At 43.4% G+C, this 23,344-nt stretch overlaps 1 protein-coding gene across 1 annotated transcript; it reads left to right on the top strand.

The window, feature by feature from the left end:
* Window positions 1–17,291: 17,291 nt before the first annotated feature.
* LOC135511709 (neurturin-like) lies at window positions 17,292–22,238 on the top strand. The gene is made up of 2 exons (XM_064933183.1): window positions 17,292–17,516; window positions 21,550–22,238. Exons 1-2 carry the CDS (start codon window positions 17,300–17,302, stop codon window positions 21,966–21,968), a joined length of 636 nt encoding a protein of 211 aa, XP_064789255.1. The 5' UTR covers window positions 17,292–17,299; the 3' UTR covers window positions 21,969–22,238.
* The last annotated feature ends 1,106 nt before the right edge of the window (window positions 22,239–23,344 follow it).

Raw genomic sequence — 23,344 nt, 5'->3', positions numbered from 1 at the left:
AAAATAAAAACGCAAATATCACATTTACTATTCAGACCCTTTGCTCAGTACTTTGTTGAAGCACCTTTGGCAGTGATTACCACCTTGAGTCTTCTTGGGTATGACGCTACAAGCTTGGCACACCTGTATTTTGGGAGTTTCGCTGCACAGCTATTTTCAGGTCTCTCCAGAGATGTTCGATCAGGTTCTGGCTGGGCCACTCAAGGATATTCAGAGACTTGTCCCGATGCCAAACCTGCGTTGTCTTGGCTGTGTGCTTAGGGTTGTTGTCCTGTTGGAAGGTGAACCTTCGCCCCAGTCTGAGGTCCTGAGCACTCTGGAGCAGGTTTTAATCAAAGATCTCTCTGTACTTTGCTCCGTTCATCTTTCCCTTGATCCTGACTAGTCTCCCAATCCATGCCTCAAAAAGAATCCCCACAGCATGATGCTGCCACCACCATGCTTCACCGTAGGGATGGTGCCAGGTTTCCTCCAGACGTGAAGAATGGCATTCAGGCCAAAGAGTTCAATCTTCATTTCATCAGAGCAGAGATTCTTGTTTCTCATGGTCTGAGAGTCCTTTAGGTGTGGACTGTCATGTGCCTTTTACTGAGGAGTGACTTCCGTCTGGCCACTCTACCATAAAGGCCTGATTGATCGAGTGCTGCAGAGATGTTTGATCTTCTGGAAGGTTCTCCCATCTCCACAGAGGAACTCTGGAGCTCTGTCAGAGTAAACATCGGGTTCTTGGTCATCTCCCTGACCAAGGCCCTTCTCCCCCGATTGCTCAGTTTGGCCGGGCGGCCATCTCTCGGAAGAGTCTAGGTGGTTCCAAACTTCTTCCATTTAAGAATGATGGAGGGCACTGTGTTCTTGGTGACCTTCAATGCTGCAGACATTTTTTGGTACCCTTCCCCAGATCTGTGCCTCGACACAATCCTGTCTCGGAGCTCTACACATATTTCCTTCGACCTCATGGCTTAGTTTTTGCTCTGACATGCACTGTCAACTGTGGGACCTTATATTTTCCAAATCCAATCAATTTAATTTACCACAGGTGGACTACAATCAAGTTAAAAAAACATCTAAAGGATGATCAATGAAAACAGGATCCACCTGAGCTCAATTTCAAGTCTCATAGCAAAGGGTCTGAATACTTCTGCAAATAAGGTATTTCATTTTTAATACATTTGCAAAAAAAAAAAAATGATTTTCACAGTTGTCATTATGGGGTATTGTGTGTAGATTGATGAGGAACAAAATTATTGTATCAATTATAGAATAAGGCTGTAACGCAACAAAATGTGGAAAAAGGGAAGGGGTCTGAATACTTTCCGAATGCAGTGTGTGTGTAACCCAAGTATGTCTGGTAGGCTAGGTCTGTTATGTTATGATTGAACCATTTATTTAAGAAGACCACAACAGACATTTTTTGTCAAAGTGTTTTGTGTCGTCCTCGATTTTAAATGCATTATCCACGTGTGGTTGTATTGTATTTTAAATGATCAAATCTGTCTCTGTCTGTCTGTCACACGCACCCCGACACACACAGACACACACAGACAGACAGACACCGACACAGACAGACACACACAGACACACACACAGACACAGAGACAGACACACAGACACACACAGACACCCACAAACACACAGATAGAGACACACACACAGACCCACACACACAGACAGACACAGAGACACACACACACACAGACACGCACAAACAGACAAACACAGAGACACACACACACAGACAGACAGACAGACAGACAGACAGACAGACAGACAACACATACACCCACACACACACACACACACACAGACAGACAACACATACATACACACAGACAGACACACACAGACACAATCAGACACACACACAGACACACACACAGACAGACACACTCAGACAGACAGACAGACAGACAGACAGACAGACAGACAGACAGACAGAGAGACACACACACACAAATAAACACAGACACGCACACACACAGACAGACACGCACACACACACACACACACACACACACACACACACACACACACACACACACACACACACACACACACACACACACACACACACACACACACACACAGACAGACAGACAGACAGACAGACAGACAGACAGACAGACAGACAGACAGACAGACAGACAGACAGACAGACAGACAGACAGACAGACAGACAGACAGACAGACAGACAGACAGACAGACACACACACAGTGACACACACACAGACACAGACACACAAACACGCACAAACACACACACAGACACACAGGCAGACACACACACATACAGGCACAGACAGACACACACACAGATACACATCAACTGCAGTCCAGAGATATTCCAAGCCAGAGTCTTTTGATTTGACTCGAGTCTGCCACTGGCCTGAGCTCTGGAGAGGTGGAGCTAGCGTGTGTGAATGTGTGTGGGTGCGCGTGCATGCGCGTTTGTATTTATGTCTGGAATGGGAAGGGAGGAAAGGAGGAGGCAGAGGGGGGGTCAAAATAGTGATGAGGCCATTCAATCCCTCACCCCGCTTGTTGCACTTAGCTCCCCCCTCTGTCCATCCTGTGCTCCCATCCCTCTAAACAGTCTAAAGCTGGGCGCTCTGTTAGGAGCAGGCTCGAGCCAAGCAGGAGAGTACTACTACATTACACTGTACATCAACAAAAGAGGATACTTTGAACTTTTCCAGAAGGAACATTGCTTCAGTGTCTGCCTGTTTCTCTTTCTCTCTCTCTGTGATTGACATGTAGCAGCTGCCACACTTACAATCAGCGGAGCTCCCACTTAGTCGGGCACTCAGTATCTCTGACACTCGGTATCTCTGAAGTTTCCATCACTGGAGCACCGAGATTCAACGCTGGAGTTATTCTCTCTCTCTCTGTCTGTGAGTGAGGACGGAGCTGGAATTAACTCTCAAGGACCCAAAGGAGGATAACACCTTTCATGACACACATTGATATAATATTTGTTTCAACCTTCATTGATGTTTCATATGAATGGAAAACTTTGGAGGGTTACTGGAAAACCTATACTAACATTAAGAGGTCTGGAAGAGCGTATCATTAATCAATTATGATCCTCTTTTCCCTCACTTTTCTGCAGTGTTGAAGAAATCTGTGGGGCAAACAGCTCAGTCAAGCTCTCCTGGAACATCTCGTATTGTTCAGAGATTGTTGTGCTATAATCTAAACATAGGGAAATGGACAGACTGAACTCATCTGGATCTTGGGAGTTTTTTATAAAGTACTCTCGTGAGATTTGACCATATTTCAGTCCTGCGTAAATAACATGATGTTTATTTAACAACGCACTGTAGGAGATTTCTAGAGAATTGATGTTGTTTTCCACATTTGCTTTTCTTTGAAACACAGTGTTGGTGTATGGGAGCTGTGGACTGATTATTTATTACCATAAGAGGTGCTGGATTTCCAGGGCTGGTTCTCTCTCGGGGAGTCTGTCAGGTCTCCTTCAGCATACCTGACAGTCTGGCTGTGTGTGAAGGGGGAAGAGTCATCTGGAGGAAACAACTCTACACCTCAGGCATTGTGTTTCATACCTTTACAAGACTATATCTGACCTAACACCTTGGCTTTACTAAGGCACTCTGAGCACCTGGAGGTAAAACTATGGGGATTCTGGGCTTCTTCCTCCACCAGCGAAGCCTCTGGATGTGCGACGACGGTCTTCAGCAGATGCACAGACGCAGCAGCAGCCTGGTAGTCCTGAGGGAAAGCCCCGCTACTCTCTGACTCTGACCCCCGAGTTGGACTGCTTGACCACTGGGCTGAAGGGAGAGCTGCTACGACTCTCTCCTCTACTCTGCCTCGCCTGAGCGGAGGTCAAGCGAAGAGTTAGACACGCAGACCAGTCTGGATAAGCCGGGCGAACGGTAAGGACACGCGGTATCCTCTTTTGTCTGATTAAGCTTGGGGCTTAGGTGGGAGGACGGTAATCACTGTTAAGTGTTTAATTTAAACATGAGTGGACCAACAGAAGTAAGGTGCTAAGTGGCCATGTCTAAATCACTGTCCCAGAAGCTATTGTTAGAGCTGCAGTTTCAAAATTGGTTTGGTTCTGTCCTGCTTAGCAGACCTGTACATGTCTGACCAACATCATAGTATCATAAAGTAAATCCCCAAACAACTCTGCTGGCTGTATTTTCTGTCCCAGAAAACAATTGGAAAGGGCAACCCTTATAAAAACTTAATTCAACCTCAGAAAGATACTTTAAGACAACATTGTGAAAGTCAATGTGCAAGGAACTGAAATCTCACTTGTATTAGTAGCCAGCTGCTTAGGGAGAGATTCTGAGGAGGCCGTCTGTGAGGACAAACAACATGGTCAGATCAACAACGATTGACATACGATTGACACACGAGCATAAAGCTGAATGTATTACAATCTCAGGAGTTTCGTGGCACCTTAATTGGGGAGGACGAGCTCGTGTTAATGGCTGGAGTGGAATGGTATCAAATACATCAAACTTGGTTGATGCCATTCCATTTACTCTGTTTCGGCCATTATTGTTAAGCTGCTTCCACTGATTACACATTATGACTGGCACGCCAAGTAACGGGGGAGGCATGTGAAGGACTTTTGTTCTTTAGTTCATGTCTGGGTTAGAAGCTATTGAATCTGGTCATATTGGAGTGACCCAATAATAAGTCAATGGGAAATGAGTGCCCCCCCCCCTGTCTCAAACACATGTTGCAACGCTGTGTTGAGGGAAGAGGAAGACCTACATTGTGTAGGAAGTGCACCAACATAGCTGAAATCCACCCATGCGAAACCGACAGGGAATAGTCAAGCCCATGCTTACCAGATTACATAAAAGACACGTATGTTTGTAGCCAGTCAACATCACATCAACTTTGGTAGCATAGTTGGTCAGTCATGTTTAGGACCAGTTGTGCTTATAGATGTATTGATTTGTTTGTTAGAGACGGAGCAGATATGAGCCTGTTCACTTGTCGCTCAAATGTATCTTCCAGCTGTGATGTAATTTGCAGAAAAAATAAACGCTTTTCCATCTTTTCCACTTCGGTGGCGAAGGCAGAAGCTCCTGCAATAGGTGATGACTCTTTTTGACATATGACTCTAGTACTAACCATACTTCCAAATACTATCCACACTTCCAAATACTATGTTATACAATGCAATATCATCATTTACAAGTCTTCCGCGAAACTAACTAAACAACATACATTAGTAGGTTAAGCTTCCAAACCATGTATCAGGCATATAGGCTATAGTATAGGCCTCGTAGCCTCAATCTACCAGTAGCCTCGATCTACTGCTAAGATAAACAAATCTAAAAACTATTGACGTTGATTCAAGGTCACGGCTTGAGGCTGAGTTTATTTTAGTAACAGGCTCCAATTCATAGGCCTTTCTCTTCCGTTTGAGATGAAAATAGTGTGCTGTCTCTTGTGCCTTTCAAGATGGTATGACTTAATGGTGCCATTCGTGTAGGGCACTAAGGGGAATAAAACACCTATAGTGTTTACAGGACAGCCTTTACAGTATGGAAGCGTTGCCCTAACAATTATAATAATACATAGAATTTATAACACGCTTTTCATTGAAAAACCATTTCAAAGTGCTAAAGTAAATGCATTCAAATAAATAAAAACAAAAGATGTAGACAAGAGAATGGTCATAACTAGACAGGGCCACTCACACAAAGAACACAGGCGACTCTACAAGGGACAAGGACAACAAGGAGCACAGGTGAGTCTACAAGGGACAAGGACAACAAGGAACACAGCTATAACTACCAGAAGGCCTTCCTGAAGTTGATGTTTTTTAGGCCATTTTAAAAAAGATCCAAGAGTCGGTTGTGCATTCAGGTGGTCCGGGAGTGCATTCCAGAGGCGGGGTGGTGGTCAAGCAGAAAGCCCCCCCCCCCATTGAGCAGAGATTGGTCCTGGGGACGTTGATGAGAAGGCTATCGCTCGACTACAAGTTGTGGGTGGGGTTCTGGGATAGCAGCGGGTCTTTGAGGTAAGGATGGGTGCACTGGAATGTCAGCAAGAGGGTTTTGAATTTGATTCTGAGTGAAACATGGAGCCAGAGCAGAGATCCCAGAATGGTGGTTATGTGTTCAGGCTTACTCACGCTCATCGGGATCCTGGCAGCATTGTTTTTAATGTACTGGAGAGTCTAGAGCTTCCTGCCAGGGATCCTGAATAGAGTGCTTTGCAATAGTCCAGCCTTGAGGAGCCAAATGCACGGTTGAGCTTATCTACATCAGACTGAGTAAGAGTGGGACGGAGTTTGGCAATGTTTTTGATGCGACAGAATTATGCTTTGCACAGCTGTTTGAAGTGATCATCGAAGGTCACAGAGGAGTTAACACTCAGATTGGACATTGAAGATGAGAGAGGGATGTTCTGGCCTGCAATGGTGAGGTGGGTTATGGGCGAGTGCTGGACCTGGAGAGGGGTGCCAACTAGAGGTGTTTACGGATCCACCTGTACCCTATAATTGGCCAGAACTTCCGGGTCCAGGTTGGGCTTCTGTAGAAGGGGGCTGATGACCGCTGTCTTGAGTGCAGGTGGAGATGGTATTTCCTCAACACCAGGGAGTGACTTCTAGGAAGCAGGAGAGAAGCTGAGGTTGCATTGGTAGTGGGTCGACGGTGGGAGGAGACAGAGTAGTAGAGTTTGAGATGAGAAATTGAACTTACCAAGCGATTCAGAACCCTGGCCCTTATGGTAGATTGATCAGTGTATTGATCAGTTTTTCTAGACAGATTGAACATTGAGATAACAACATGTCCTTGAATCCCCCCTTCACTTTCAACCTGCATGCCATCTTGAATGGTCACCTTCTCTGAAATTTCAGATGGAGATATTAATTGGTGTATTGCATTGGTGCAGATTAGGATGTGCATTGGTGTATCAATACAGTACAGATTGTTCAGTTTGGATTGTTTAAATATTGCTGCAGTAGTAAGATAAAATATGATTAGAGAGCTCAGTTGACAGTTGCTGTTGCTTTAGCTGAGTGGGAGATATATTTACAGTATTAGAAAATACAATAGTTGAAATAAATATTGCCAGTGTATATTCTACACACTTTACACATCTATCACTAAAAGGAAAATAAAGAATATTAATATAATCTAACAATACTTGAGATGGCAATGGGTTTTGACTTAGTTTTTGAGTAGTTTTGAATAGACTTGAGCAAATTGACCATGCTTCGTGTGTTTACAACTTGCCTGCTAGTGCTTTGCTGAAAGGAAAAACAAAATGGCAAGGCGTTAAAACACAATAAACTACATCATAACACAACAATACTGTGACAATGGCAGTTCCCTCAACATATCTGCTAGTCAGAGAAACAAAACTATTACTGAGTGGTTAAGGAAAATGTCTGAATGTGTTACGACAGCGCAGCCACACCTACAACGTGAATGGAATTGAGAGAAAAAAAGATGTCAAAAATGTAATATATAGTTGGCATCAGTCCTGAGGCCATGTATTGTGTAAAGGGGGAAATTAACGATATTTACTCCCCATATCCACTGATCTTTCACCTCCACTTGGGAGACTGCATCTGAAAATGATTACGTTGTTAGAAGCCAAACTTTTCGTCATTTGTATTTTGTATTAGTCCCGCTTGAACCCTCCAAGAGATTCAGAACCCTGGGCCAGCATGTAGGGTAGCCCAGAGGAGTGAGTGTTTGAGTGAGTCAGGAGTACGCCCTCCGCAACCCATGACGGGGCGTAGGCCACATCTCATTTGTGAGGTCATCACAATGAAACCACAAACGAACTGGGATCTATTGGTCTCGGGGCAGAAGTCACCCCTGCTCATCAACAAAACACTTCAGCCTAGTTAAATAAAGGTTACATTTAAAAATGTTTTAAAAAAAATGTATGTCTTTGAATCTCAGGTCACATAAAACACCTGGTGGTCATGATGAACAACAATATCAGCCTCCAGCTCCAGCGTCAATGTAAATGTTACATTGCCTAATTGTAAAATCAGGAAGGGAACTAAACTGATAGTGTTATTGAAACAACCATTCCAACCACATTATGGCACAGTAACAGAGGTTCCTCCGTGAAGATGTTATATAATCAATGTAAACCAGTGGCGGTTGGTGCCGTTCAAGATTAGGGAGGCAGATTTATTTTATTTATTAGCATCGCCTTATTTCTATTACAGCATATTGGATGACTGTCATTCAGATTACATTCACTCAGCTCAATGTAACATCGATAGGTTTAGGCTACTACATGATGCTACAATTTGCCCTTTTTACCCATCACGAGGTTGCTACAACCTAGCATAAAAAAGTATATAATGTACGTGCACAGGTCTAGAGACAAATTGGAGTACTACCTCACACACACTTGCGTGCATATAGCTGATCTGGGGTGTACTCATTAGTCCAAAATGAGAGTTTCTTTCGAACAAATTCAGATAGGTCCTCCTCGTTTTGTTCCGCTTGCTTCCGTTTAAGAAACATTTTGCAACAGAATCTGCGGAATGAATACACCCCTGATCCCCTCACACACAGTTCACTTTCATAGCAGCCACTTACAGCATCATCACTTTGCTTGTTGTATAATTCCTTCTCACATCTATATGCTCTCCTCCTCTCACCTTTTCGCTTCCCTTGTGAACTTCAGTGCACAACACAACAGCTGTCTGTCACCAGGCGCAAAAATCTCTCCAAGCCAAATCTTCATACCATAACCGCAAACCGCTACACAGTCTACATCATTGTCACCATATTAACTTTATAGTCAACAAACTACAACTAAAATGTTAGTAAACCCAAAATCCAATCCATGTGTCCAATCACGCAGTACAGTGTAAAGTAAGCAGTTTAGCAGTTACACCAGCGGGCCCGGGTTCCAATAAATTAATAAAACCGAAAGCTTATCTTGACTTGGAAGAGTTTCCGTGTTGGATAGCCTTAGCCAGCTAGCTAAAATAAATAACATTCCTCTCTGAGTCAGCTTGTTGAGTAGGCTAAATCAGCTGCATTAGCTAAGTAAGTGAAAGGTAAACTGAGAAGAAACAAAATACAACAAAATATAGCTAGCTCTCTCTCTCTCTCCTCTTCAATTTTAAAACTGTTCAATTATTGTCTCTCTCTCATTGAGTCAACTACTCACCACATTTTATACACTGCAGTGCTAGCTTGCTGTTGCATATGCTTTCAGTACTATATTAATTATCTGATCCTGTGATTGGATGGACAACATGTCAGTTCATACTTCAAGAGCTCTGATAGGTTGGAGGACGTCCTCCAGAAGTCGTCATAATTACTGTGTAAATCTATAGAAGGGGGTGAGAACCATGAGCCTCCTAGGTTTTGCATTGAAGTCAATGTACCCAGAGGAGGATAGAAAATAGCTGTCATCCGGCTACACAATGGTGCTACCCTTAGGGGTAGGCTTCTGTTGACCTTCATTGCAAAACATTGTGTTTTAATCAGTTATTTGGTGACCTGTGAATATATTTAGTATCGTTTTATTTATTTTTCTGAAATTCTGGTCCTACCCTCCCTCCTCTGAGGAGCCTCCACATTGTGAACTAAACCAACCAGAGGTTCCTTTATTTAGCTGGTGTCCTTCACATAATCCCAGTTGACCTATGGGATGAGGGACACCACCCTGGGGAGCCTACTGGTATTTCCCCTGATCTGCACCACACATAATGGGAACTGTGGTCAGTGCCCTCCATCTAGTCCTCTTTCGACATGCCTCAAAGCAGTCAGGATCTGCCCCCTTTAATACTGACAAAGCACCTTTAACCCTCTCTGTTCTCTGGCAGAAGCATCAATGTGTAGATATAATGCGGTGACTGAATTGCATTAATAGTATCTTACATAATGGAAACCAGTTATCCTAACCCGTGTCAGAGCGAGGATGTGGGGTTTTCGAGATTGTTGTGTGTGTGTGTGTGTCATCCTGAGTCTGACCATCCCAATGGAGGACCATACTATAGTTACTGACTCCTTCAGCATGTGTAGTGGAGTGCTCTCTGAATCCTGCAGATGAGGCTCATGGTGGTGGTAAACAGATTACCCCTCACGGCCATACCCACACCTCCAGGCGGTGACTCCCTTCAGCCAGGCTGGGTAAATCGCGGCCCACGTGATGGAGATAAACTGGGAGGCATTAGCAGCGCTAATCCACGCCTGATCTTAGGAGCCATGCTGCTCTCTATAGTCCTCCCTGGCTGCTGCCCTGCCGTTTGGCCTTGAAGACATCTGACCGTACAATAACGTAGACCATTAGGAATTCAGCCCAAGCCTTCTCCTCTGCTTGGGAAGAGAAAATGTAGGTACTGTATCCCTTTTCTTTGCTCCTGCTGTGATATTCTCGGTGTAGTGGGTCGAGTTTGAGTCTTTTTGGCTTGCGTTTTGGTGCCTTTCTCAGGACGGTTGGTTACGGAGGTACCTTTGAGCTAAGTGATTGTGCTTCTGTAGAGGCTTGCAGCCATTGACATTGCTGTAAAACCTGAACATTGTGTGTCAAGTAATGGACTGCACCTGAGGGCCCTTATATAGCACATGCCTCCACCTCTTCCAAACATTTAACCCTTAAATGACCAAGGCTTGTGGACCTCACTGTGGATGTACATTTGATTCTCTTGTAGCACTTGGAATGTTCCTACTTTTTATACATTTTCTTATAATACTGCAATTAATCCATGGCATAGAGTCTAGTAGTAAACCCAAACAGCGTTCACATTCACAGTGATCCAACTGAACAGAATTAATCCCGATTTGTAAAGTGCTAAACAGCAGATTGTGTTTTTTTATCTCTACCAAGAGCATGGCACGTGCTCATCAATGTCCTAGAATTTAAAATATAAGGTAGAATATAAATTCTGAATAGTTTTTTGTTGTTGTGAGAGATCATTGTAGAGTTGAGTGGATGATGTAAGGTTGCATGTATGGACAACTATGGACAACTCCCATTAGTGATTTACTTTCCTGTTGCACTTGTTTATTGGTTACTGAAAGACCCCACTTTATCACGTCTCCATGTATTTTTACTCAAGTGATTACAGCACGTAAACACAAAACAAGACAGACAGATGGGCTGAATTCGTCTCTCTATTGTTGTTGAAGCCTGAGAACGCCTACAGAGGAAGAGTGGCCTTGGAACTACATTGTGGATATTTACCAAAAGTGAAGGACCTACTTGACAATAGGAATTTGGTTTATTTGAGTTTGTTTAGAGTCATTCTATAAATACTCATAAAGTGAATTGATTTAATTTCCTTTGAGTTTGGAATAGATATGTATAAAACCTGACATTTCAATTTACAGCTTCTTTCCCAAAATGTCCTGTGTGAATTGAATTGTCTTCTTACGAAGGGAGAGGGTGTACTGTTCTTGGATAAGTGGTCTATGAATTATGATCCTAGTTGTTTTCCAAAAGATATACAAATGGGCATCATGAGAAAAGAATGCATTTTCGTTTAGGCTTGTTGATGAAAAATCCATGGTAAGAGACTGAAGCTAAACCCCCCCCCCCCCCGCCCCCCACACACACAGCTGAAGTTTATGCACAATTTGCAGATATAAGAAGTTATTTACATGACAAAGACATCCAACCTTTAAAAAGTCATCTTTCACAGAGGCTGGCACACTCCTCTGTAATGAATGCAAAAGTCTGAGAATATTACCTGAGGAAATTCTCTACTCTGGCTAATCTCCATTGAAGAGCGAATGAAGGATTAAAACATCGTCCTGTGGAGTCAGTAGACAGAACAGAGAAGACACAAAAGAAGCCCCATGCTGGATCTGATAGAGCATTGGAGGTCAAGAAAGACATTAGAAAAAAAAATAGACTCTGAGGGCCAAGATGACATCACACTTTGCAAAGCACAATGGGAAGCCAGTTTGCTACAGCAGGAAAATAATATTTTTTATTTTATCAGGTAATTTACATAAATGACCTGGGGAATAGTTACAGTGGAGATGAATGAGCCAATTAGAAGCTGGGGATGATTAGGTGGAAATGATGCTATGAGGGCCAGATTGGGAATTTAGCCAGGACACCGGGGTTAACACCCCTACTCTTACAATAAGTGCCATGGGATCTTTAGTGACCATAGAGAGTCAGGAACCTAATTTAAAGTCCCATCCAAACGACAGCACCCTACACAGGACAATGTCCCCAATCCCTGCCCTGGGGCATTGGGATATTTGTTTTAGACCGGAGGAAAGAGCACCTCCTACAGACTTCTTCCAATACCACTTCCAGCAGCATCTGGTCTCCCATCCAGAGGTCAACCAGGAACAACCCTGCTTAGCTTCAGATGCAAGCCAGCAGTGGTATGCAGCAACAGGAAATGTGAATTATTATATGGATTATAATTAACAGGCCATTTTTTTAGGGGTTGATATATTTTTAAGGGAAAATCAAGTCTGAAATTGTGGAAATTACAGACTTCAGAAGCCTTTTTAAACATCAAATACACTACAAGTTTTACATTTCCTGCATTGCAGGTAGGTTCTCTTGCAAAAGGGTGATCAAATTAAGATCATACATCTGTACACCACTTAAACTGCACAAAAGCTGATATGATTTAGTGTCTGGATCACTGGTGTTTATTCGTGGATGCCAAGAGAAGCCAGGTTACCCCCAAAAAATTCCCTAGAAAAGACAAAAAATGATTTAGTGTCTCTGTGTTTCATTCTCCTTCAATTCGCAAGAGGTTGAATGTATCTCACCAGAGATAGCATCCAAGCGAGTGAACGAGCACCCCCCTGTCTCTGTATGTGTAGGCAATCGATATGATGCTGTCTGGTCAAAAAGCTTATGATATTGTTGCCGCCGGTAGCATTGAATGCAAGGGAAGCCAGTGAGCATTTGGCCTCCCTTGATAAAAAAATGTATAACATAATAGCCTATCAGCGTTGCGCTACAATGGGTGAGCTCAACTGTGAAAGGTACTGGTGAAGAAAAAAAGTTTGTCATTGGCTTCCCTCCAATCACATCCCATGAAGTGCAATACATCATTGGCAGAAACAACTTGATTGTTGCATCTCGTTGTTTTCTGGTGGATAGCTAGCTAGCTAAAATTGTCTCTTTTCTAAATTAGCTATGGATGGAGATAGGGACTCGGACTTGTAGTTTTACACAATTTTCCGTACTGGCCAATGCTTACAAGGGCGATTCTGGATACAACCATAAATTCAGACATTGTGCCCCTGGCCTGAGAGGATGGAAGTTCAATATGTAGCTAGTTGTAGAAGGCTAATGTTGAAGAAGGCTAGCTAACATTGCACATGAAAGGAAGTCAGGCTAGCGGGCAAGCATTTTAGCCAGGTAGTCTAAGACAACAAAACATAAAAGTGTGTACTGTATGACAGAGTCATAGACCGGTTCGTCAACATGAAAGAGAGGAGGATGGCATTGGCGTTTCTTTACAAGTCAACATGTTCTTTCCACACACACACACACACACACACACACACACACACACACACACACACACACACACACACACACACACACACACACACACACACACACACACACACACACACACACACACACACACACACACACACACACACATACGCACACACACACACACACAGGGAGAAATCAGAACCATGGACAGCCACATCATATTTAGCTTACATTGATTGGACTAAATTGTTGTTTTGTATAGTAGTCCGAAAATGTCGGAAACATGAACTTCCTTGACCATGCTGTTTGTTACATGCAAAATACTCTGTGGACTTCATCAGAGAGATGTTGTCCTCCGGTTTTGTGATGAAACAAAGGTGTGGTTGAATTTATTCTGCCACTGTGCCTTCTTATTGTTTTAGGCCTATATATGACGGTGGCAAGGCATAAGAACTAGCAGGTTATAGAGCAAGCAACACAATTATCACATAGGTGGTACAATTGATTTTTTTCCTGGCTTGGCTTTCCCACTGATTTTACCCACGCACCACTACTGGTCTGGATTAAGACCCTTTCTCCCATTGAGGCCTGTAAGTCAACCACAATATGGAGGTAATGCTTCTGTTGTACAGAGATACCAGAGGAAACATTTAGCTTTACCACACCTTTTACTGTGTCTCAGTGCTGTACAGAGACACACAAGCAAATGAGCAACTCGAAAAGGAATCTGTAGCTGCAATTTCATGTAATAAGAAATGAATGCTACGCAATTAATTTGGTGTTAAACCTCAAAGCATGTTTCTGCTGGAAATTGACATGCCTTCCACTCAATGGATATACTATTCAGGAAGGTAATACAGAGTTGTTAAGGCCATTTGTATTTTGAATTAGCATAGTAAGGGCCTACAATATAGTAGTGTGGTATGGATGAAAATGAATAGGAACCGTTTGTGTTGTTTAAATGCCTTTTGTGTATGTGTTGTTTGAATGTTTTTCTATGAGTACCAAACTGGCAATACAGTGTCGTACATATAGTGAGTAATCCTTTATCGCGTGCTTTGCAAAGGCGACTGCAGACTAGATTCTGTTTGCTCCTAGCAGAACTCGGCTAGGCGTAAGCAAATGACTGTGCTCGCATAAATTTTTTGGTGTGCGCACGAACAGCCCCCCCAAAAAACACCAAAACAAAAGACTAACGCACAGAATGTTGTCACAATATATGCGACGGCCTTTAATCCCGAGGAGACAATGGGGCACATTTATGGGACTGGTAGCACCTGACTCAAACAACAAAAACACTCCACAACAGGAGGCTTCTGTTGACAAGGCAGTAAACCATTAGTGACGTTTCAATGACATTCGCTGGTCCTGTGGGTAGTGTCTCTGACTAAAAGGCAAATAACCAGTGCGTATTGACAGGAGGCCTGCATTCTTTTCATTTCTCCAAGCACGTTTTCACTCCTAGCGTGGCACACAACAGAGAAGACCAGAAAGACAGACCCTGACGAAGCCCCTACAGAGGCCAAAGCACTCACCCCCAGTCTTGCAAAACACTTTGACAGATCTGGTCTGGATATGTCCTCAGCCACTGTCAGTTCACCATTTCCTGATCTGGAGAAATGTTTTGCACCCCGCCATGTCTCACATGTATTTGCATGAAAGAACATTTACACACACAGGCGCTCGAGCCCACAAACAACAACACACACACACACACACACACACACACACACACACACACACACACTGTAGGGACACACAATTCAGTCCCATTCAAAATCCTATTTTCCCTAACCCCTACCCTAACCCTAACCTTAACCCAAGAACCTAACCCTAACCCTAAACCTAACCTTAGCTCCTAACCATAAACCTAAAATTAACTCTAGCTCCTAAACCTAAGCCTAATTCTAACCCTTACACTAATTCTAACCTTAACCTTAACTCCCCTAGAAATATCATTTGACCTTGTGGGGACAAGGGGCTTTGAAGTCTGGAACCTTACTGGAAGAGGATTTTAACCTATTTAGGAACCAGGGCTTATCACTCCTTTTGTCTACACTGGCAATTAGTGTAAAGATTCCAGTTATGAAAATGACTGCTAAGATTGACATGTGATGGTATAGCTGAGCAGTAAGCTTCGAGAACATTAGCCATAATATGTTTTGCACAACCACAGAAAGAATTTGAAAACCCTCCTACTGTGAACAGTAGGGTCGAAGGGTTTGCAAATGCTTTCTGTAGTTGTGCAAAAAAATATTATGGCGAATGTTCTAAAGCCGAAGGGGTTATAATTCAACGCAGACCAATCACAGTATGGAAGCATGCAACACAACACCAAACACTTAAAAGAGCTTTCAGGATAGTTACCGCAGAACATCATTTATGGTTGTGAGACAAGAATTGCTTACACACAGAGGCATCGTTGAGAGATACCACAACAACGGGAGCCTAAATCAAACTGTGAAGCCAATAAAACACTCTTGAGAGATAAATAATGAAAACAAAATCTCTTGCTGCATAGTTCAGTTTAAACCATTTCTACGCAGCCAAGCCCTCAAGCAAAGCCAACTAGAAGATTGTGGAAATTCATTATCGCTCAGATCTTTCAAGGAACAATTGCGCAATTTTCTTCTTTGGCCGGGGTTTCAAGGTTACATATTTACGTGTTTCTAGTGGTGACGGCGAGAAGTATCTTCTATAAACTAATGCAAGGATGGCTTACATGACAACGACTGTACATTCAAACACAGACATACCCGACATGTCTCTGTCCTGCGAAATGGAGACGACAACCGGAACAAGATAAATCTTGCTGTGGAATTTCTGGAGGCTACTATGGTAATAGACTTTTCATCTGGGACTTGACATGATGCCAAAGGAGTATCCGATCCCATGCTCACAATATAGTACCCCATCCATGCTCACAATATAGTACCCCATCCATGCTCACAATATAGTACCCCATCCATGCACACAATATAGTACCCCATCCATGCTCACAATATAGTACCCCATCCATGCTCACAATATAGTACCCCATCCATGCTCACAATATAGTACCCCATCCATGCTCACAATATAGTACCCCATCCATGCTCACAATATAGTACCCCATCCATGCTCACAATATAGTACCCCATCCATGCTCACAATATAGTACCCCATCTATGCTCACAATATAGTACCCCATCCATGCTCACAATATAGTACCCCATCCATGCTCACAATATAGTACCCCATCCATGCTCACAATATAGTACCCCATCCATGCTCACAATATAGTACCCCATCCATGCTCACAATATAGTACCCCATCCATGCTCACAATATAGTACCCCATCCATGCTCACAATATAGTATCCCATCCATGCTCACAATAGACTCAATAGTATCCCATTGGTCAGCTTGTGTAACCTCCCTCACAGAGCTGTATGCTGACTGCAATTCCCTGTTCACTTTTGATTAACTGAAAGGTACAAACAAAAAATAAAGGTGATCGGGGACCTCTTGCATGGGTTGCCGGGATTCAAATACCTATTTTTATCTGTGCTAAACCACACTTAGAAAACCACACTTAACAATCCACACCTCTAAAAGAGCCACTGCAGAATGGGCTCGGCAGAGGGACAACACATTTTGTTGAAGGAAAAAATACTTCAGATGACATCTTGAGAATAAGATCTGTTGAAATGAAGACCACTAATAATGAGAGGCTCGTTCCACTGTTTATGGTAGTGGGACTGTGAAACATACTGTAATATGTCATCAATTGCATGAAGTTCAACACCGAACATCATTTTATGATGTCCGGTGTTGCATTGAAAACATTCCTCTTAACTTCTTTCCTTGTGGTTCCTTGTCTTTCAGAGTGTCAATGCTCCTACTTATTCTACGATGAAGTTATGGAAGTGCGCCGCCATCGCCTTGACTCTCTGTGGAGCAGCACTGTCCCTCTTCCTCACTCGAATCATGGTTCCCACGCCGCCGCATCACATCCCCTCCTGGTACACGTCTTCGTCGCGGACGTCCTTGTCCTCCAACTCCTCCCTGATCGGCGGCCGTCATCGCAAAGCGCGGTCGGTGGAAGGCGTTGGCAACATTTTGACAGAATGTAAGCAAAATCGTTATTTTCAGTCACCAACTACTTTGGTCCAGGTGTTCTGATTGGTTTGGATATTCTCATTGACCCTTGCTAAAGCTCTGATGTCATTGGTTTGTGAAGAAAATGTTGGGGTGGAGACCAGTCAAGAGAATGTATGCTTTGTCACCCATGTGTTGGTGTCAACAGTAAATTGGATAATTCTCAGCCAATCTGAGGGTCACCATTAGTGTCCCTTTACAGACAAAGCCACGGTATATCTACTGACAGAGCATGGCAGCATAGCTGCCAACCGCAGCTTACAGACGGACAGGGTAATCAAATCAAATGTGATGTCCAGAGAGCAGATAACTCCATTAAGGTCTGGGGCGTCATCTCAAAATCCCAGAAGCATTTGCACTTTGAGGGTGATAAAACACCTGTAACGTCCTGATGTGGTTTTAGAGGGGATGCAGTATTCATGAGAAAATGTGACATAAAAGATTCAGTGATGTAAAATGTCAGTGATGGTCCTGGGGTATGTCCGTTGGGATGGGGATAAGAAGAGTTTCAGATAGCCCCACTAAGTGAGTTAGTGGAGGCTAGAGAGCTAACATCCCTGGCCATGTGGTTGAAGAGCCTGGTATAAAGACAAAATGTACACACTGTCCCTTTGGCTTTGGGCTGTACATTACTGTGGCGTCTCGTTATCACTCATCCTCTGACGTCCTTCTATTTTCAAACTAATAGAAAGTTGGCTGCGAAACTGAACGTGACTGATTGTGAATTTCTCTAAAAGACATTTTTACCAGACTTTCTATCCAGTGTCCTTTTACTGGCCTGGACTCAGAGTGTGACTCTCAGACCATTATTCAGATTATCCAGTAGAGATTTTCAAGGCCAGGTCAAGCGTAAAATCAGCTAGCCTAATCACCTAATCTGTGATGCTACTGCCAGAGCATGGGGAGATCTTCACACGAAACAAAAGACTGAATTTCCAACCCTTTACTTTGGGAAGGCCTTTTTCAATTTCATTTGTCAATGCAGAGAACAGCGAAGTGTTATTGCTTCAAGAGCACCATTGATTACAGAGTGTCAGTCAGTGAGCCAGGCTAATACAGGGCTATTACTGACCATGTCTTTCAAGTGTCTGAGTTTATAGGGTTTAGGATTTAACATGCCCCCTGGCGCTGCAAAAGACCCTGAGCCTTTTAAGTAAATGTTGTGTCCTGGAGAGGATAGAATGAACAGTTAATTACAGCTCTATCTAACTGGAGAACAGTACGGTGACCCTAAGGGGCAAAGTAGAACAGAATCGACAGACAGAAAAGCATTGTTTTCCATGATATCTAAACCTCTTGTGAAGGAAATACCTGAAAGTATCTTTAAAGGGGTAATCTGTGATTACTAAATACATTTTTGGACTTTTAAATGAATGATATATATGCCCATGGATTCTTAAAGAATTTAACTTGGAAATGCCTTATGACCTTAGTTCAACTAGCCAGCAGCATACCACCCTGCATCCCACTACTGGCGTGCTTCTGAAGCTAAGCAGTGTCACTCCTGGATGGGAGATCAGACGCTGCTGGAAGTGGTGTTGAAGGGCCGGTAGGAGGCACCCTTTCCTCAGGTCTAAAATAAAATGTCATAGGGCAGTGATTGGGGACATTGCCCTGTGTAGGGTGCTGTCTTTCAGATGGGATGTTAAACAGGTGTCCTGACTCTCTGTGGTCTCTGAAGATCCTGTGGCACTTATTGTAAGAGTAGGGGTGTTAACTCTGGGGTCCTGGCTAAATACCCAATCTGTGTCTCATACCATCATGGCCACCTAATCGTCCCCAGCTTCCAAGGGGCACATTAATCTCCCCTGTAACTATTCCGCAGGTTGTTTCTGTAAATGACAATGTGTTCTTAGTCAACTTACCTGGTTAAATAAAAACTGTTGAACCCCAAATATAAGCCTATTTTTCTCCATTGTTTGTAAACATTTTCATTGTAAAGAAATACTGTACAGCTGCAAAACATCTTGATCTCATGGTCAGTCCTTGCATCCATATCTCTGTCTATGAATTGGAGAGTGGTTACATTTCTCCTGCACCATCCCTCAGCTCTTTACCTAAACAGAGGCAGGTGAACGCTTTGTTATTGTTTGAACTGCAGATCGCCCCAGTGTCCAAATGCACTGGATACGTTTCAATGTGCAACGTACATCTCACTCCACTCCTACACATCTGGGGAACAAGTTTCATTGACTCCTAATGTGTTAAATGTGCTTATATTTAACATGTGTAAACTTGGCAAATATAGTTCAACAAAGACTCAGCCACCGGTGTACCAGCCAAATTGTCATGGTCTGAAAGGGGATATTCCATTTCTATGGACTTCGCAGAAAATATGACTTTCTCTGTCAAGTATATAGCTAGCAGCTGGACTGGAGCTCAATATTTGCACAACTGACAATGTTTTAACTTTGGAAAAGGCTCATGTCACTCCCAATGTATGTGTGCATGTACAGCATGAGAGATACTATGTCCACTCTGAAAAGGTCCTTGGACTATCAGTTTGTGGAGAAAAAAAATCACTTAGATAGGATCACCTGTCATTGATGATAGATAAGAGACTGATTTTAAAGAACACCAAGCCAACGATCCGTGCAAGTGGAAAGGATGAACATGTTTCAGTCGCTTGGAATTCATCTCTACAAACTGAGGGAAATCTAAAGCTAGAATTACACAGGTACTGTTACTGCCAAAATAAAGGAAAAAATGTATATTAAAAGCAGGTGTGGGTCCTGAGTTAACTAAGCAATTTTATTTTTAATTTGACCCCTTTTTTCTCCCCAATTTCGTGGTATCCAATTGTTAGTAGCTACTATCTTGTCTCATCGCTGCAACTCCCATACGGGCTCGGGAGAGATGAAGGTTGAAAGTCACGCGTCCTCCGATACACAACCCAACCAAAAGCTTCTTAACACAGCGCGCATCCAACCCGGAAGCCAGCCGCACCAGTGTGTCGGAGGAAACACCGTGCACCCGGCAACCTTGGTTAGCATGCACTGCGCCCGGCCCGCGACAGGAGTCGCTGGTGCGTGATGAGACAAGGATATCCCTACTGGCCAAACCCTCCCTAAACTGGACGACGCTAGGCCAATTGTGCATCACCCCATGGACCTCCCGGTTGTGGCCAGTAACGACAGAGCCTGGGCGCGAACCTAGAGTCTCTCGTGGCACAGCTGGCGCTGCAGTACAGCGCCCTTAATCACTGCACCACCCGGGAGGCCCCAAGTTAACTAAGCAATTAAATATCCCATCATGCTTAGGGTCATGTATAAAAATGCCCAGTTGCTCATTATTTTGGCTACCATGGCTAGAAGAAGAGATTGAGGGGTCTCAAAGGAGCATAGGGGTTTTAAAGTGTGTGTGTGTGTGTGTGTGTGTGTGTGTGTGTGTGTGTGTGTGTGTGTGTGTGTGTGTGTGTGTGTGTGTGTGTGTGTGTGTGTGTGTGTGTGTGTGTGTGTGTGTGTGTGTGTGTGTGTGTGTGTGTGTGTGCGCCTCAGTCACCAGACCTCAACCCAATGGAACACTTATGGGAGATTCTGGAGCAGAGCCTGAGACAGCGTTTTCCACCACCATCAACAAAACACCAAATTATGGAATATATTGTGTATGACTGGTGACACATCCCTCCAATAGAGTTCCAGTCACTTGTAGAGTCTATGCCAAGGCACATTGAAGCTGTTCTGGTGCTTCTGGCGGCTCGTGTCCAAAGCCCTATTGAGACACTGTTGGTGTTTCCTTTATTTTGGAAGTTACTTGCATATTCCAGTACATTTCACAGGTACAGGTGATGCAGCTGTTTTCAAAGCCACATTACTAGTACTTGAAAACCTGTACCAACAACCGTATGGATCTTTTCATTCTCTATTTTCCAAACTGACAGTGGTTGAGGCTGGGGCCTCACAGACATTCTCAGGCCATGCTGTATATACAACAGATTGATTGGACGTTTCTAATGGTTGTATCTTCCTCTAGCCTAACACCATCTCTTCTTCTCTTCTCTGCAGTCATGCACATGTTCCAGAGCTTCACAGAGGGGGAGCTGAAGCAGATGATTGGGACTCTGGTGGAGAAGAAGGCACGGCAGGAGGCCAGGCAGGAGGCCAGGCAGAGCAAAAGGACTAAACGGGCTAAGAAAGCATCAAAGCCATGTTCCCTGCGGGAGGTGGAAGTGACTGTCAGTGAGCTGGGTCTGGGCTACCACAGTGATGAAACGCTGCTCTTCAGGTACTGCAGTGGGAACTGTAAAGCTAGCCGACGCAACTACGACGTCATACTGAAGAAATGGACGAGGAAAGGCATCTCGAAGAGGGAGAGGAGCCCGTGCTGCCGGCCCAAGGAGTACGATGACATTTCCTTCCTGGACAACAATAACAGATACAAGACGCTCCATAACTTTTCTGCTCTGGCCTGTGGCTGTGTATAACGCCTCTATAGCCATTTTGATTTCCCAGATACTGTGTCGAACATGGGAAACGCAACAACTACTGCTACAAAATCAAAAACAGGAGTACACAAGAATTGATCCCTACAGTACAATGCCAGGGAATATGGACATTTAAACTACTACTATTTAAGACGGTTAATTTTGTGTTTTTTTTTTAAAAAGACATCAGCAAACGTCTGTTTTGCTTTCCTTGCCTTTCATGGGATACTTCTCTGTCGGTTGTGAGGGTAATATATTATATGACCTATGTGTCATCATGGGGCAATAACAGTTACTGCAATGATTTGCTGCTTGATTGTGGATTATGGAGCAATGGCTCCATTACCTACATGTATACAAAATACCAGCTGAGGTATAACTAGTGCATGCTCTATTGCCAGTCTGGTCTGATACCACACTTGTACATTTTTTTTTCAGAAACAAGTTTGTGGGAGTGTGTTCATGGAAAATACTAGAATAAGCTAGCGAATGCAATATGAAGCTTCCACAGTAGGCTTCCCCACAACGTCTTGATCTGCACCATTAAGAAGGCATGAGATATCACTAAGGCAAGTCTAATGGAGCAGCAACAACAGTACAGGAGACTAGGAAAGACGAGAGGGCCTGGAGAAACATGGCTTCGCACAATATATTGTGTGTCATTCCTTCATATCACCGGTAATGAACGAAATAATGAAATCTCCAGCCTTTATCAGTAACCATGAAAAATCTACCTCATTTTTGTCGAACAATAATGGAAAACAACACCCAGTATAAAAGAACCGTTAAATGTTCTCCTACTGCTTCCTCTGTATTCATCGCTCGAAACAGACTGAAATAAGATATTGTTGTAGTAAATACACTAATGACTTGTATTGGCATAAGAAGTTGCAGGATAGAAAAACAACCACAGCCATATGCTTGTTGCATGCATTCTAAATGGAGCCTGTATGGGTGATTTAATCTTAATGACAGCAGCTTGTAAATCAAATGGAATGGCTATGGCTGCATAAGCCCTTTCCCGGAAAACAGAAATCCAACAGAAAAACAACATGCTATCAGAAATCCCTATCCTTCTGCAGCAAGATCACTATAAACTCATCAAATACAACCTAGATGGTAGAGTAATGCAGTCTTGTTTGATCATCTAGGCAGAGTGGTGCATTAACTGGTTGACTTCTGCATCGTAAACGTGACTGGGAGAGGGATTGTGCTTCAGTCTTACCCTGAATTAGCCTCCACAAATCCATACCATTTGTCCAAATCCTATAATAGACTACCCTAATCCACTTACCTCCTTTTCAACTGACTTGGCCAAAAGCACTGAGCACAAAATAGAGAAATGCAAGCCACTCTGCAGCGCTAACAGATATGTT

The sequence above is a fragment of the Oncorhynchus masou genome, chromosome 24 (assembly GCF_036934945.1).
Source record: "Oncorhynchus masou masou isolate Uvic2021 chromosome 24, UVic_Omas_1.1, whole genome shotgun sequence".
Classification (NCBI taxonomy): Eukaryota; Metazoa; Chordata; class Actinopteri; order Salmoniformes; family Salmonidae; genus Oncorhynchus; species Oncorhynchus masou.
Note: the sequence above shows the minus strand (reverse complement) of the source record. Positions and strands in the feature narration are given on the sequence as shown.